Source organism: Zalophus californianus, chromosome 4, assembly GCF_009762305.2.
Source record: "Zalophus californianus isolate mZalCal1 chromosome 4, mZalCal1.pri.v2, whole genome shotgun sequence".
NCBI classification, from domain to species: Eukaryota; Metazoa; Chordata; class Mammalia; order Carnivora; family Otariidae; genus Zalophus; species Zalophus californianus.
In genome coordinates, this window is record NC_045598.1 from 20,371,523 (window position 1) to 20,383,786 (window position 12,264).

The following is a 12,264-nucleotide window of genomic DNA, read 5'->3' on the forward strand; positions in this document are numbered from 1 at the left end:
CAGGGAGAGGAATGGTGTGAACAAAGGCGTGGGGGTGGGGGACTGACTGAAGAGCTTGTTTGCAGAACAACAAATCCATTTGGCTGGAGCAGAGGGTTCTGGAAGGGACTGGCAGGAGATGAGTCTGTGAGGTAGCCTGGGGCTGGCCTGGGAAGGACTTGGAATGCAGAGCGGTGGCGTTTTGGCCTGGATTCAGTGGGATGATGGGCAGCTACTGAAGAGTTTCGAGCTAGAGAGGGATGTGCTGAGGGCTGCCCTTTCAGGGAGATTGATCTGGCAGTGAGTCTGGATGGGTGAGCCCTGGGGCCAGCCTGCTCTCCCCATCCCCACATGCCTGCCAGTGACCCCTAGAATGTCACATTCTGTCCCAGGCCAGTCTCTCCAGGGCTGCCATCTGCTCCTGCATGCGGTGGGAGCTGTCACCCCCTGGCTCCTGGTTGGTCTCTGTCTGGCTCTCTCCAGGAGCTCTGAGGGGCACTCTGCAGGTGGTAATTGGGTTTCTGAGCAGTGCCTGCTCCTTCATCACAGCCAATCGTTCTGACGCAGGCCATACCTTCAAAGCACTCTGTCCCCTGCCTGCTCCCACGCTGGTGAGCTGCTCGTTCCTGATCTGAGCATGGCTGCCGTAAGGGCTGAATGCTCCCTCTGAGTGCTGTTGGAGAGGAGAGTCAGGAGGACCTTTCCCCTGTCACGCCAGCTTTGGCCCTATGCAGGAGGGTTGTGAGCTGGGCCTTGGTGGAAGGAGCATCAACTCTGGGGAGTGCTGCTTGGCACAGTTGGGTCCTAGGCCTGCCTCAGCCCAGCAGGGAAAGGGGAAAAAAAAAAAAGGCTACCAAAGGAGAAGTGGCTCCTGTGACCTGTCTGGCTTTCCAAACGACAGGTGGGAACAGATGAGAGGTGCTGGAGGAGTGTAGCCTATATTCTGGCACAGGGTGGAAGAGCAGGGGACTTCTCCTTTGACCCCTCCCCTCTCGCTCTCCCCTAAAAACCATCCCCATTTCCCTTCATCCATGCTTTGGGAGGTTGAAGAAGTGAGTGGGGATGATTGGGCGTTCCTGGCATGCACACCCCGCTTCGCCATCAGCTTCCAGAGAGCTGACTCTGCCAGTCTGTCAGGCCCCATCCTTCAGCCCCGGGAGGTAGAGGCTACAGCTGCTGTGGATCAGTCAGCCAGGACAGAGGGGGGTCTGGCTGAGGGCTTGCTGCCTGCTGGTCAGACCCTGAGTCCCCAGCCTGGCACTTCTGGCTTCCTCAGACCGCAGAACTGTCCTTGAGGGCCCCCCCACCTTGGCCATGGCTTTGAAGACCAGCCAGGGGGATTTGAGGAGGTAGTTGGAGGAAGAGAGAAGGAGGGCTTGGGGAGCCTAAGGTGGGCAAGATGCCAGGCCTGCTGCAGAGCTGCGGGTGCCTGGGGTGAGCCCGTGCACAGTTGCACTCTGTGCCCAGCAGAGGGCAGCCTGACACTGTTTTTCACACACAAGCGCGCGCCACCCCCATCCCCCAACCCCCCCCAAGACTTCAGGGTTCCTGACTCATCTCCTTAACATACTCTATCTCCTGGGGAGCAAGGCCTGGGCTGAGCCAGCGTTCTTTTCATTTCCAAGTACCCTCACCCTGAGATCTGTCAGAGGTGAGCTGAAGTGGCCACAGGAAGCAGAGGAGGCCTGGTAGACTCCTTGCTTGCCAAGTGGCCCCACCTCCAGGCCACGCTCCCCTGCCTTCCCAGGGACGGCGACCACTACGATGCCCTGAGAGACTGCCTCAAGGCCATCTCCCTAAACCCATGCCACCTGAAGGCACACTTCCGCCTGGCCCGCTGCCTCTTTGAGCTCAAGTACGTGGCTGAGGCCCTGGAGTGCCTGGATGACTTCAAAGGGAAGTTTCCGGAGCAGGCCCACAGCAGCGCTTGTGACGCACTGGGCCGCGACATCACGGCAGCCCTCTTCTCCAAAAATGACGGTGGTGAGTGGGCACTGAGGAGGGGGTGCTGTCTCTTTCTATTTGAGGTCCTATGGGACAAGCTGGAGAGGACATGGTTCTGAGATTAGAGAGGCCTGGGTTCAGATGCTGATTCAGAAATCATGTGACTTTGGGACTCAGTTACCTCCTCTGTAAAGGCAGAGTGATAACACTCCCATTTAGGGTTTCTGTTGAGGATTCGGAATAGCATGTTTAAAGCACCTGGCGTAATGCCTAGGACTCAGGACAGGAGTCAGCTGAGCCCAGTCAGGCCATCCGCATAGCTCTAGCTGGGCCTTCTCAGCTCCTCACAGACAGGGCCTTAGCTGTGAGTGAGGGGCAGCAGCTGGGGGTTGCACTCACTCCAGTTTGGATGCTGGCAGTAGAAATGCCTCATGCATGGGGTGTGGAACCTTTGGTTCCAGCCTCAGCTCTGCCATGTGGTCACCGTGTGACCTTGAGTAAAGCACAGCCTCTCTGAACCCACTGCCTTACCCTCACAGAGCGCATTCGAAGCCCTGTCCAGCTTACCTCAGTAGCATTGGAGAGTGAGCTGGGTTTTGTGATGAAACATGAACTCACTGGAGGCAGATATGGATCCTCACCTCTCTCCAATGCAGTTTACTAACCATGCGATTGATTTGTTTGAATAGTTATCAAGCATCTACCATGTGCTAGGCCCTGTGCTGGGTCCTGTGTGTACAGCTGTGAACAAGTCAGATGGGATTTCTGTATTCATGGAGTTTACAGCCCTAGTGAAGGAACCAGGCAATGAAGGAGAGACGGAGTGTGATGAGTGCCACGGAGGGCTGATATGGTATAGGTGCATGGGGCAGGGCTTGATGTCAGGCTGGGGTTCTAGAGGAGGAGACATTTAATCGGAGATCTCAAGGATGAGGAAGAAGAGGTAACTAGATACAAAGTGTAGTTGTGAGAGGTGAAGACTTCCTGGCCTAGGGACCAGCATATACAAAAGCCCTGAGGCAGGCAGAATCAAGGCACTTTTAAGGCACTGAGAAAACTGTTGTGATTTTACCCAAGGCACTTAACCGGTCAGTGCCTCATTTGGGATCTATAACTTGTCTTCCAGGGAGGAAGGGCTTGGACCTTACTGCCTTCAGACCTGTGGATCTATTTAGAAAAATCATCCCTTCAAGGCTCTCAGTAGTGCTTCACCTTCCCTCCCTGCCTCTTACCTCCACAGAAACAGACTGTGGGCCTGTGCATCCTTGGGGCTTCCAGACATTACTCAGGGACCTGAGCCAAGGCCCTCCTAGCGTCTGAGGTCCCCTTTTGAACATCCTCAAGGGCTGGGTCCAAAGATGCTTCTTCCTCACAGTCATTCCAGCTTTCCAGGGTAGGGGTGGAGGCAGGTAGCCCTACATTGTCAGCACTCGGGCTGAAAACAGGCCCAGGTGTGGAGACGAGGTAGGGGAGGGGAAAGATGGACAGGTCTCACCTTTCCTTGCTCTCTGCCCCTAGAGGAGAAGAAGGGAGCCGGCGGTGGCGGTGGCGGTGGCGGTCCTGTCCGCCTCCGCAGCACGAGCCGCAAGGACTCCATCTCAGAGGATGAGATGGTGCTGCGGGAGCGAAGCTATGACTACCAGTTCCGCTACTGTGGCCACTGCAACACCACCACGGATATCAAGGAGGCCAATTTCTTTGGCAGGTCCGAGGCCCTGAAGAGGAGGAGGGCACAGCCCGGTTGGCAGCAGGAGGTTGGGGGGGCGGGGTACGGCGGCATAATGCTTTTAGAAAAGTCAGATCCGGGATCTACCTCTGTATCTTTCACCAAGTGGCTTCACCTTTGTGGGCCTCAGTCTCTTCACCTGTAAAATGAAACCAGCCATCCCCACTCATGGGGCCATAATGAGGTAATCCACAAAGCGTCCAGCGGGGCCTGGACTCTGCCTTTATCCCCTACCTCCTCTCCCTCTGTTTCCACGTGCCAGAGCTTGGTTTCTTGATGTGGATGCTTGGAGCTTCCCTCTACTGGGGTATGAGGCAAGAGTCCTTAGAAGAGGCTGGCAGTCTTGGCACAGTTGTGTGCTCAGAACTGTGCCCCCGGTACTGAGGGACATAGCCCATGTTCCAGACCCCATCACCCCCAACTCTCCTTTGTAGATGGTGTACTTTCTTTGGGCAGGTGAAACACCTGAATGTCGAGAGTCTCTCCATCAAGATCCCCTCTAAGTGTCAGTGGTGTGTGAGGGGCAGATGTACTATAGAGTGGGGGTTCTGGACCCAGGAAGGCTAGGACTGCTGAGGGAAGGCTTAGATAAGAGTGTTCCCAGAGACCTAAGAGATGCAAGATCTCATCCAGCACCCAGGGAGCTTATAATGTGCATTGAGGGAGAGTATCTTCGAGGTACCCAAGCAGTCCCTGATCCTGAGCTTAATAGCTGCACAGCGACTACGGCTCTGCAGAATGGAGAGGGTTACCATGTGTGGGGGAGTTCTGAGCCATGTCAAGACCCCAGAGTTCGGGGTGACTGAGCAGCTCCAGACTTCCCTGCTCCCCCTTGCCCTAAGCCACACAGCCTCTACTTGAGGCTGTAGGGCAGTACCCCACCTGACCTCCCTGCCCTTTGCCCCTCTGCCAGCAACGCTCAGTACATCGTCAGTGGCTCTGACGATGGCTCCTTCTTCATCTGGGAAAAGGAGACCACCAACCTGGTCCGCGTGCTCCAAGGGGACGAGTCCATTGTCAACTGCCTGCAGCCACACCCCAGCTACTGCTTCCTGGCCACCAGTGGCATCGACCCTGTTGTGCGGCTCTGGAACCCCCGGCCAGAGGTGAGGGTGCAGAGAAGATGGCCAAAACTAGACAAGGAGAAAGGCTGGGCTGGACCCTGTGCACGGCCCCTGGCTGAGCCTGGGATCAGAAGGGGAATGAGTCACCCAGAGACTAGAAGCTGCTAGGATGAGGGAACTCTTACTCAGGGGCCCAACGCTGTGTCAAGGTGGGAGCCATCAAATCCTGAAAGTGCCAGATGCAGTAGGCAGTTCCAGGGGCAGGAGTAGGTGCTCGCCTTCTAGAGGCATATCCCTGAGCAAGCTGAGAAGATGAGACTCCCATACAGGAAACAGTAACCGAGGGGTGCAGGAGGTAGGGAGGGAACCAGAGCATCTCCAGCACCACCTCGTGAGAACAGTACCTCAGGGGCTCCCTAGGGACCTCATATACCACCGCGTTGTGTCCTCCCCGAAGCTGGGCAAAAGCCATTCCCTTGGTTACCTGGAAAGTATGCAGGCTCTGGAGTCTGGTGAGCCTCGGTTTGAATCCTGGTCCCTTCACTCACTGCCTAAGGGACTCAACCATCTCTGGCCCAGGTTTTTATCATCTCCACATTGGAACGGGAATGACAGCACCACCTCAAAAGGTTGCTTTAAGGGTAAAGAAGTGATGCCGGTGGAGTGTCCACAGGGACACTTAGGGTGGGGTGGTCCCCTCCACTCCCAGGGTGGGTAGCCCGGCAGGCTGGCCTGAGGCCTCCCCTGCCCTCTGCCTCGCTTCCTTCCCCTCTCGAGCCAGCAAGACAGAAGTCAAGGGGTGTTCTAATTACAGAGGCATTTTGCTGTGAATTTTAAGGAGAACCCTACAGGCCTGTCCCATGAGGGGAGAGGAAACGGGTAAAGGAAGGACTGTTGGGAGTGATGACAGAAAAGAGTAGGACGGGGGTGTTGTCTGTGCCCCCACCTCGGGCGTCTGGTAGGTGTGCCCGGCAGACCCTGGTGCGAGGCCTCGCACATGTGTCCCTGTGTGGGCCCCCGTGTATATGACCCCATGTGGTGTGTCCCCGGCGTCAGGAAACGATACGTACCCTGATGTGTGTATGCCCCCCAGTATGCATCCCCGCGTGTGTCCCCCCAGTGTGATTACCAGATGGGCCCCATATGTACAACCCCATGTGGTGTGTCCTCTCCCTCACGTCTGTATCCTGGTGAGCATGAATCCTGTCCATACCCCGGATGCGCATTCCCTAGCACCCAGATGCACATATGAGCATGTGTACAAATCCCAAGTACATCTCCTTGTAGGTGCAGCCCCCTCTACATCTATCGCTCCATCTGTGTGTGTGTTTGCCGACCTCCCCCCACACACATATATCCCAGTGGTACGTGTGCCTTCCCCCACAGAGCGAAGACCTCACAGGCCGAGTTGTGGAGGACATGGAGGGTGCTTCCCAGGCGAACCAGCGGCGCATGAATGCCGACCCACTGGAGGTGATGCTGCTCAACATGGGCTATCGGATCACAGGCCTGAGCAGTGGGGGTGCTGGGGCCTCTGACGACGAGGACAGCTCCGAGGGCCAGGTTCAGTGCCGGCCCAGCTAGACCCTCCTAGCTCTGGTCCCCAGCCCCTGCTACTGGCTGGACCCTTCACCATGGGCAGGAGGTCAGGGGGTTCTGTTTTGGTTTGTCTTCCCCTCCTCCCCCCATTTTTTCATTTCCCTGTTTTGTTTGTTAGTTTGGCATTGGGGGTGGGGGGTTGCTACAACTTGCTGGCTTTCAGACTTTTGGGCAGATTGCCCCTTGACTGGCCCCAGCTCTGAGCAGAAGAGCAGGAGGGGAAGCCCCTCCAAATACCCCCCACCTCCCACTTCCATGTCCCTAGCGGGCTCTGGCCTGCCTCAGGTTGGGAGGCAAGAGCTGAAGCTGTCTTCAAGGATTGCCCTACACTTCAGTTGGCAACAGGAAGGGGAGTGGAATTCCAGTCCATAAGGGCTAGCCTTGACCTGTTGCCACTCTTGCTCCTACGGGCAAGGCTAGCTCCTCTGTGGCTTCAGGGAAGGTTCTGAAAAAGGATGGGGTCCCACCCTCCCTCCAGAGCCACCATGTCAGGGTGGAAGCAGAAGGAAGGTGGGAGTCCTGCAGTAGGTAAGGCCAGGCCCTTGCCTGGGCAGGAGAGCGTCCTCGCCCTTCTCCCAGTGCTGGCTCTGGACCCTGCACCTGCGCTCACTGGCCACCTCTGGGGGCTTAGCCTTTCCCAAGGGCCCTGGCAGAGGGTGGAGCACCACGCCATACCCTTCTGCACTGCACTACGACCACTCCCACTCCCCTGGGGGCTCCTTGGCCTCACTGTGACCTTTCTGCCAGAGCTCCCAGCCAGGCCTACTCTGCTGAGGTGGCGCTCCCTGCTAAGGGCCCTTTCTGCCCTCCCTCCCACCCCACATGCTGAGCCGCCACAAAGACCAAAGAAGTGATGGCTTTTCTCTGTCCCCTTGCTGCTCTGGGGGGAGGGGGGTGGGTCTCCTGAGCCACTCAGACGGGAAAATCCCTAACTTGGCCCCCTCCCTCCTCAGCAGCCCCAAGCTTAACACTGGACAGCAGTCACCCCACCACTCACCAAGCCTCTCTCTGCCCCCTTGGCTCTCAGCTGGGAGCTGCTCCTGATAGTTGCTCAGCCTTCCTCCCCTCTCCCCCCCTTTCCCCTCAGTGCTTACTTGGCTCCAGCCCTCCAGCTGCAGCCTCCCTTCTTCCCTCCCTCCGTCCTTCCCTCCCTCCGCCTGGTCTCTGCCAGGTGCCTCCTCTCAGTCAGGCTTCAGAGCAGCCCTGGAGACAGGAGGGCCATGTTAAAAGCTTTTTCACAGTTTTAAGAAGGGGGGGCGGGGGGGTGAGGATAGTGGTGGGGGGTCTGGCACCATCTCGTCATTGCTTTAATCCCAGCAACACAGGTGGCAGCTTCTCCCCCCTCCGCCCCACCCAGTCCCTCTCCCACCCCTCTCTCCTAGCTTGGTAATGAAGTATATTTATTGGTGAAGGAAACAGCTGCTGCTGCTTTTCCTGCTGCTGGGACTTGCTCCCCTGTCTCTTCTCCATGACCTTTCTCGAGCCAGGGAGGGGAAAGCAGGAGTGCGGGGGCTGGGCCCTGGGGCCCAAGGACCAGCAGGGGCCCCTTTTGCTTTCCTGTGTTCGAGCCACCTGCCATTTCCTCTCTCCCTGCCTCCCACCCTGCCCCCCCCCCCTACCCCCTGCCTGCCCAGCCTGGGCCCTGCAGTGTGGAGAGACACATAAGCCTTACTGTCCTCTGGGGGCAGGAGCCGAGCCTTTTTGTTGCTCCGCTCCCAGGAGAGTGAGGGTGACGCAATTGATTAAAACCATTTTGTTCTAGGTGTGGCTGCTGGCATTTGTGGGGTGCAAATGGGTCTTAGAACCAAAGTGAGGGTACCTGATCCCTCACCTCTGTAGCTATGTGACTTTGAGTAACCACATTCTACTGGGTAGACAGTAGAATGAGGCCTGCCTTGCAGGATCCCTGTGAGCAGTGGCCCCCCAGCATAGCGGGGCTGAGTGCAGCAGAGCCTGGCACTGATGGTTGTGAACTGCAGTAATCAGCTTTCACTCTCCAGGCTGTTCTCTCATGTCTAAAATAAGGAGGTTGAAGTCTTAGTGGCTTTTCAAACTTCTAAAATCAACCCAAACAAGAAATACACATTTTACACTGTGACCCAAGATACCCATGCTTATTTTTGTGTATATAATGAACGTAAGTTTTACGCAATAATATTTACCCTTGCTACATGCAGTGTGTTCTATTTACCATTCTGTTTTATGAAGGAGAAAAAATGCTGGCTATAACCCACTAAATGGATTTCACAACGTACAGTTTTTTGATGTGCCCTGGATTAGAGGATATCTTAGACCAGAAGTTCCCAAACTTTCTCAGCTCATAGCACTTACCCAGCATTAGTGGCTTGGTAATTTTCTCATGGAGCTTCTAAACCAAAAGAAATGCCTAACAGTTCTACTTATCAAGTAATTATACTCAAATCACATATTAAGAACTATGTCCTACCAAGCCACTTTAAAAAAAGAATAGTACATATAAACTAGAAGAAACAATATTTTTATTTCATTCTTAAATACAGTAACTAATGGGATCTGTGTGCTTGTTGGGCACTATAAAGCTTGTCAGATTTCTAATCAGATTGGACACTACTACCCTCACTTCCTGTTCCACATTGACTTTCAATTGCTTTTTATCACAGCAACCACCAAAAACCCAGCTTCTCAAAGATGACCTAACCAAAGGAATGTATCACAACCTGATGATGAAACTATGATCTACCTTGAGCTAGTAGATCTCTCCGTAGCCAGCAGATGTTGAGTATCTCCGAAATTTAAAATCTCCTACCACACCCCCTATGAATTTGTTTGGCCCCCCAAGGTTGTTGATGCGCAGTTTCAGGATGGTGGTTCAATACTGTGGGAACAGTAACTTCACTACTGAAATTTTGTTAATTCTTCTCTTTGTACATTTGGAAAGAACAGGGAGTGATGGGAAGGCAGCAGGGTATGCTAGGGTATTCTTGGTTTAATTCAGGAGACAGGAAGGAGATCCTGACAGAAACAGAAGCACAATAGGTGGTGTCATGAAGCAGGTGCTTTGGACCAGTATCACTTATTTGTGTCCAAACTGAAGTCTGCAGAAACTTCTTCAAGACATTTGCAGACCAGGCGAGAGAGGGATAGTGTCCCAGGTCAACAGAGTAGTGTAAAGTCCCAGATTCCCTCCTGGAGCCCGAACGATTCAGTTCAGCTGCACAGTAGAGGGTGGAGTGGCTCATGGGCTGAAGGGGCAGTCCAACTGTAGAGGACTCCCTGTGCTTGACAAGAGGCTGTAGGCTTGGCCCTGTAAGCAAGGAGGAGCCACTGGAAGACTTCATTCACCAGGGGCTCCCTTTCATTTGGTTTGGCAATCCCCCCCACTTTTTAATAGACTATTTATTTATTTAAAGATTTTATTTATTCAACAGAGAGACAGCGAGAGAGGGAACACAAGCAGGGGGAGTGGGAGAGGGAGAAGCAGGCCTCCCACTGAGCAGGGAGTGACGCGGGGCTCGATCCCAGGACCCTGGGATCATGACCCGAGCCAAAGGCAGACGCTTAACCAACTGAGCCACCCAGGCGCCCCTAGACTTTATTTTTTAGAGCAGTTTTAGGCTTACATTCAATTGAGCAGATAATACAGAGTCCCATATATCCCCCTCTCTCCCTGGCTCGGAGTCTCCTATTACTAACATCTTGCATTACTGTAGTGTGTTTATTATAATTAATGAACCAGTATTGATTTTTTTTTTTAAGATTTTATTTGTCAGAGCGAGCAAGCGAGCACAAGTAGGGGGAGCGGCAGGTAGAGGGAGAAGCAGGCTTCCTGCTGAGCAGGGAGCCCGACACAGGACTCGATCCCAGGACCCTGGGATCATGACCCAAGCCGAAGGCAGATGCTTAACCGACTGAGCCACCCAGGCGCCCCTGAACCAGTACTGATATATCATTATTAACTAAAGTCCATATGGTTCACTTTTTTTATTGTATAGTTCTGTGGGTTTTGACAAATGCATAATGTCATGTATTCATCATTACACTTTCATACAGAATAATCTCACTGCCCTAAAAATCCCGTGCCCCGGCTATTCAATAGCATATGCGCGCACGCGCGCGCACATACACACACACACACACAGACACACACACACACACACCATAGGGGTAAATCTGACAAAATATGTACAAGATCTATATGAGGAAAACTATAAAACTCTGATGAAAGAAAGAAAGGAAAATCAAAATAAATGAAGAGATACTCCATGCTCATGTATAGGAAGACTCAATATTATTAAGATGTCGTTTCTTCCCAACTTGATCTATAACTTTAGTGAAATCCCAATCAAAATCCAGCAACTAGTTTTGAGAATATCGGCAAATTGATTCTAAAGTTTATATAGAGAGGCAAAAGACCCAGAATAGCCAACACAATAATAAAGTCAAGGAAGAACAAAGGAGGATTGGCATTACCCAACTTCAAGATTTATCATAAAGCTACAATAATCAAGACAGTGTGGTACTGGCAAAAGGACTAGACAAATAGATCAATGGAATGAGTAGAGAACCCAGAAGGTGAGCCACATAAATATAGTCAGCTGATCTTTGCCAAAGGAGGAAAGTCAATTCAATGAAAAAAGGATAGTCTTTTCAATAAATAGTGCTGGCTTTAAACACTGTACACCATTCACAAATGTTAGCTCAAAAGGGATCATAGACCCAAATGTAAAACAAAACAATAAAACTTCTAGAAGATAAACAGGAGAAAATCTGGGTGACCTTGGGTTTGGTGATGAGTTTTTAGAAACATCAAAAGCACAATCCATGGAAGAATTGATAAATCGGGTTTCATTAAAAACTTCTCCATGAAGTCATCATTACGAGAATGAAAAAGACAAGCCAAGGACTGACAAAATATTTGTGAAACACGTCAGATAAAAGGTCTGTGCCCCCAAATATACAAAGCTCTACAAAGAACTCTTAAAATTCAATATGAAAACTAACAACCCAATTTAAAAATGGGCAAAAGATCTGAATAGACACTTCACCAAAAAGATATACAGGGGACTAATGAGCATACAAAAAGATGCTCAGCACTATGTCATTAGGGAGTTGCAAATTAAATCAACAATGAAATCCCATTACATACCTATTAGGATGGCTAGAATCCAAAAACTGACAATACCAAATGCTGACAAAAATGTGGAGCACCAGGAATTCTCATTGCTGGTGAGAATGCAAAAATGGTACAGCCACTTGAAAAGACAGTTTGGCAGTTTCTTACAAAGCTAAATATAGTCTTACCGTAGGATCCAGCAATTGCTCTCCTTAGTATTTACCCAAATGAGTTGAAAACTTATGTCCATGCAAAAAGCTGCATACAAATGTTTGTAGCAGCTTCATTCATAATTGCCCAAAACTGGAAGCAACCGGGAAGTCGTGCAAAAGGTGAATCGACAAATCGTGATAGAGCCACACAATGTATTATTCAGTGATAAAAAAAAAATGAGCTATCAAGCCACAAAAATACGGGGGAAACCTAAATGCATATTGCTTAATGAAAAAAGGCAGTCTGAAAGCCACATTGTGTGATTCCAACTATATGACTTTTTAAAGAAGGCAAAACTAGGAGTAAGAAAGGTTGCGTGGTGCTCCATTTTTAATGTGTTTCTGCATGTATGACTCACCCAAAGCTCTCACCAGCCCTACTGATAAGAGAGGCGGGGTCAGATAAGCCCGCCCAGTGAATGTATAGCAAAACACTTTTTTTTTAAGATTTTTTATTTTTAAGAATCTCTATACCCAATCAACATGGGGCTAGAACTTAACAACCTCGAGATCAAGAGTTGCAGGCTCCACCGGCTGAGCCAGCCAGGAACCCTGGCAAGCAAAACAGACATTAGAATTGGGCCCCCTGTGGGGCACCTGGGTGGCTCAGTTGGCAAGCATCTAAGTCTTGATCTCAGCTCAGGTCTT

General features: G+C 51.9%; 1 protein-coding gene across 5 annotated transcripts in view; it reads left to right on the plus strand.

Moving 5' to 3' along the window:
• WDTC1 (WD and tetratricopeptide repeats 1) overlaps window positions 1-8,075 on the plus strand; it is a 64,747-nt gene extending 56,672 nt beyond the window's left edge. For 3 of the 5 annotated variants that reach the window (XM_027613732.2, XM_027613724.2, XM_027613743.2), the window contains 4 exons: window positions 1,727-1,962; window positions 3,442-3,628; window positions 4,563-4,755; window positions 6,100-8,075. In XM_027613732.2, the coding sequence (XP_027469533.1) occupies window positions 1,727-1,962; window positions 3,442-3,628; window positions 4,563-4,755; window positions 6,100-6,297 (814 nt within the window). In that variant the 3' untranslated portion in view covers window positions 6,298-8,075. Of the gene's footprint in view, window positions 1-1,726; window positions 1,963-3,441; window positions 3,664-4,562; window positions 4,756-6,099 lie in introns of all 5 variants that reach the window. The other 2 variants (XM_035727202.1, XM_027613746.1) reach the window with 2 other exon arrangements.
• Window positions 8,076-12,264: the final 4,189 nt, after the last annotated feature.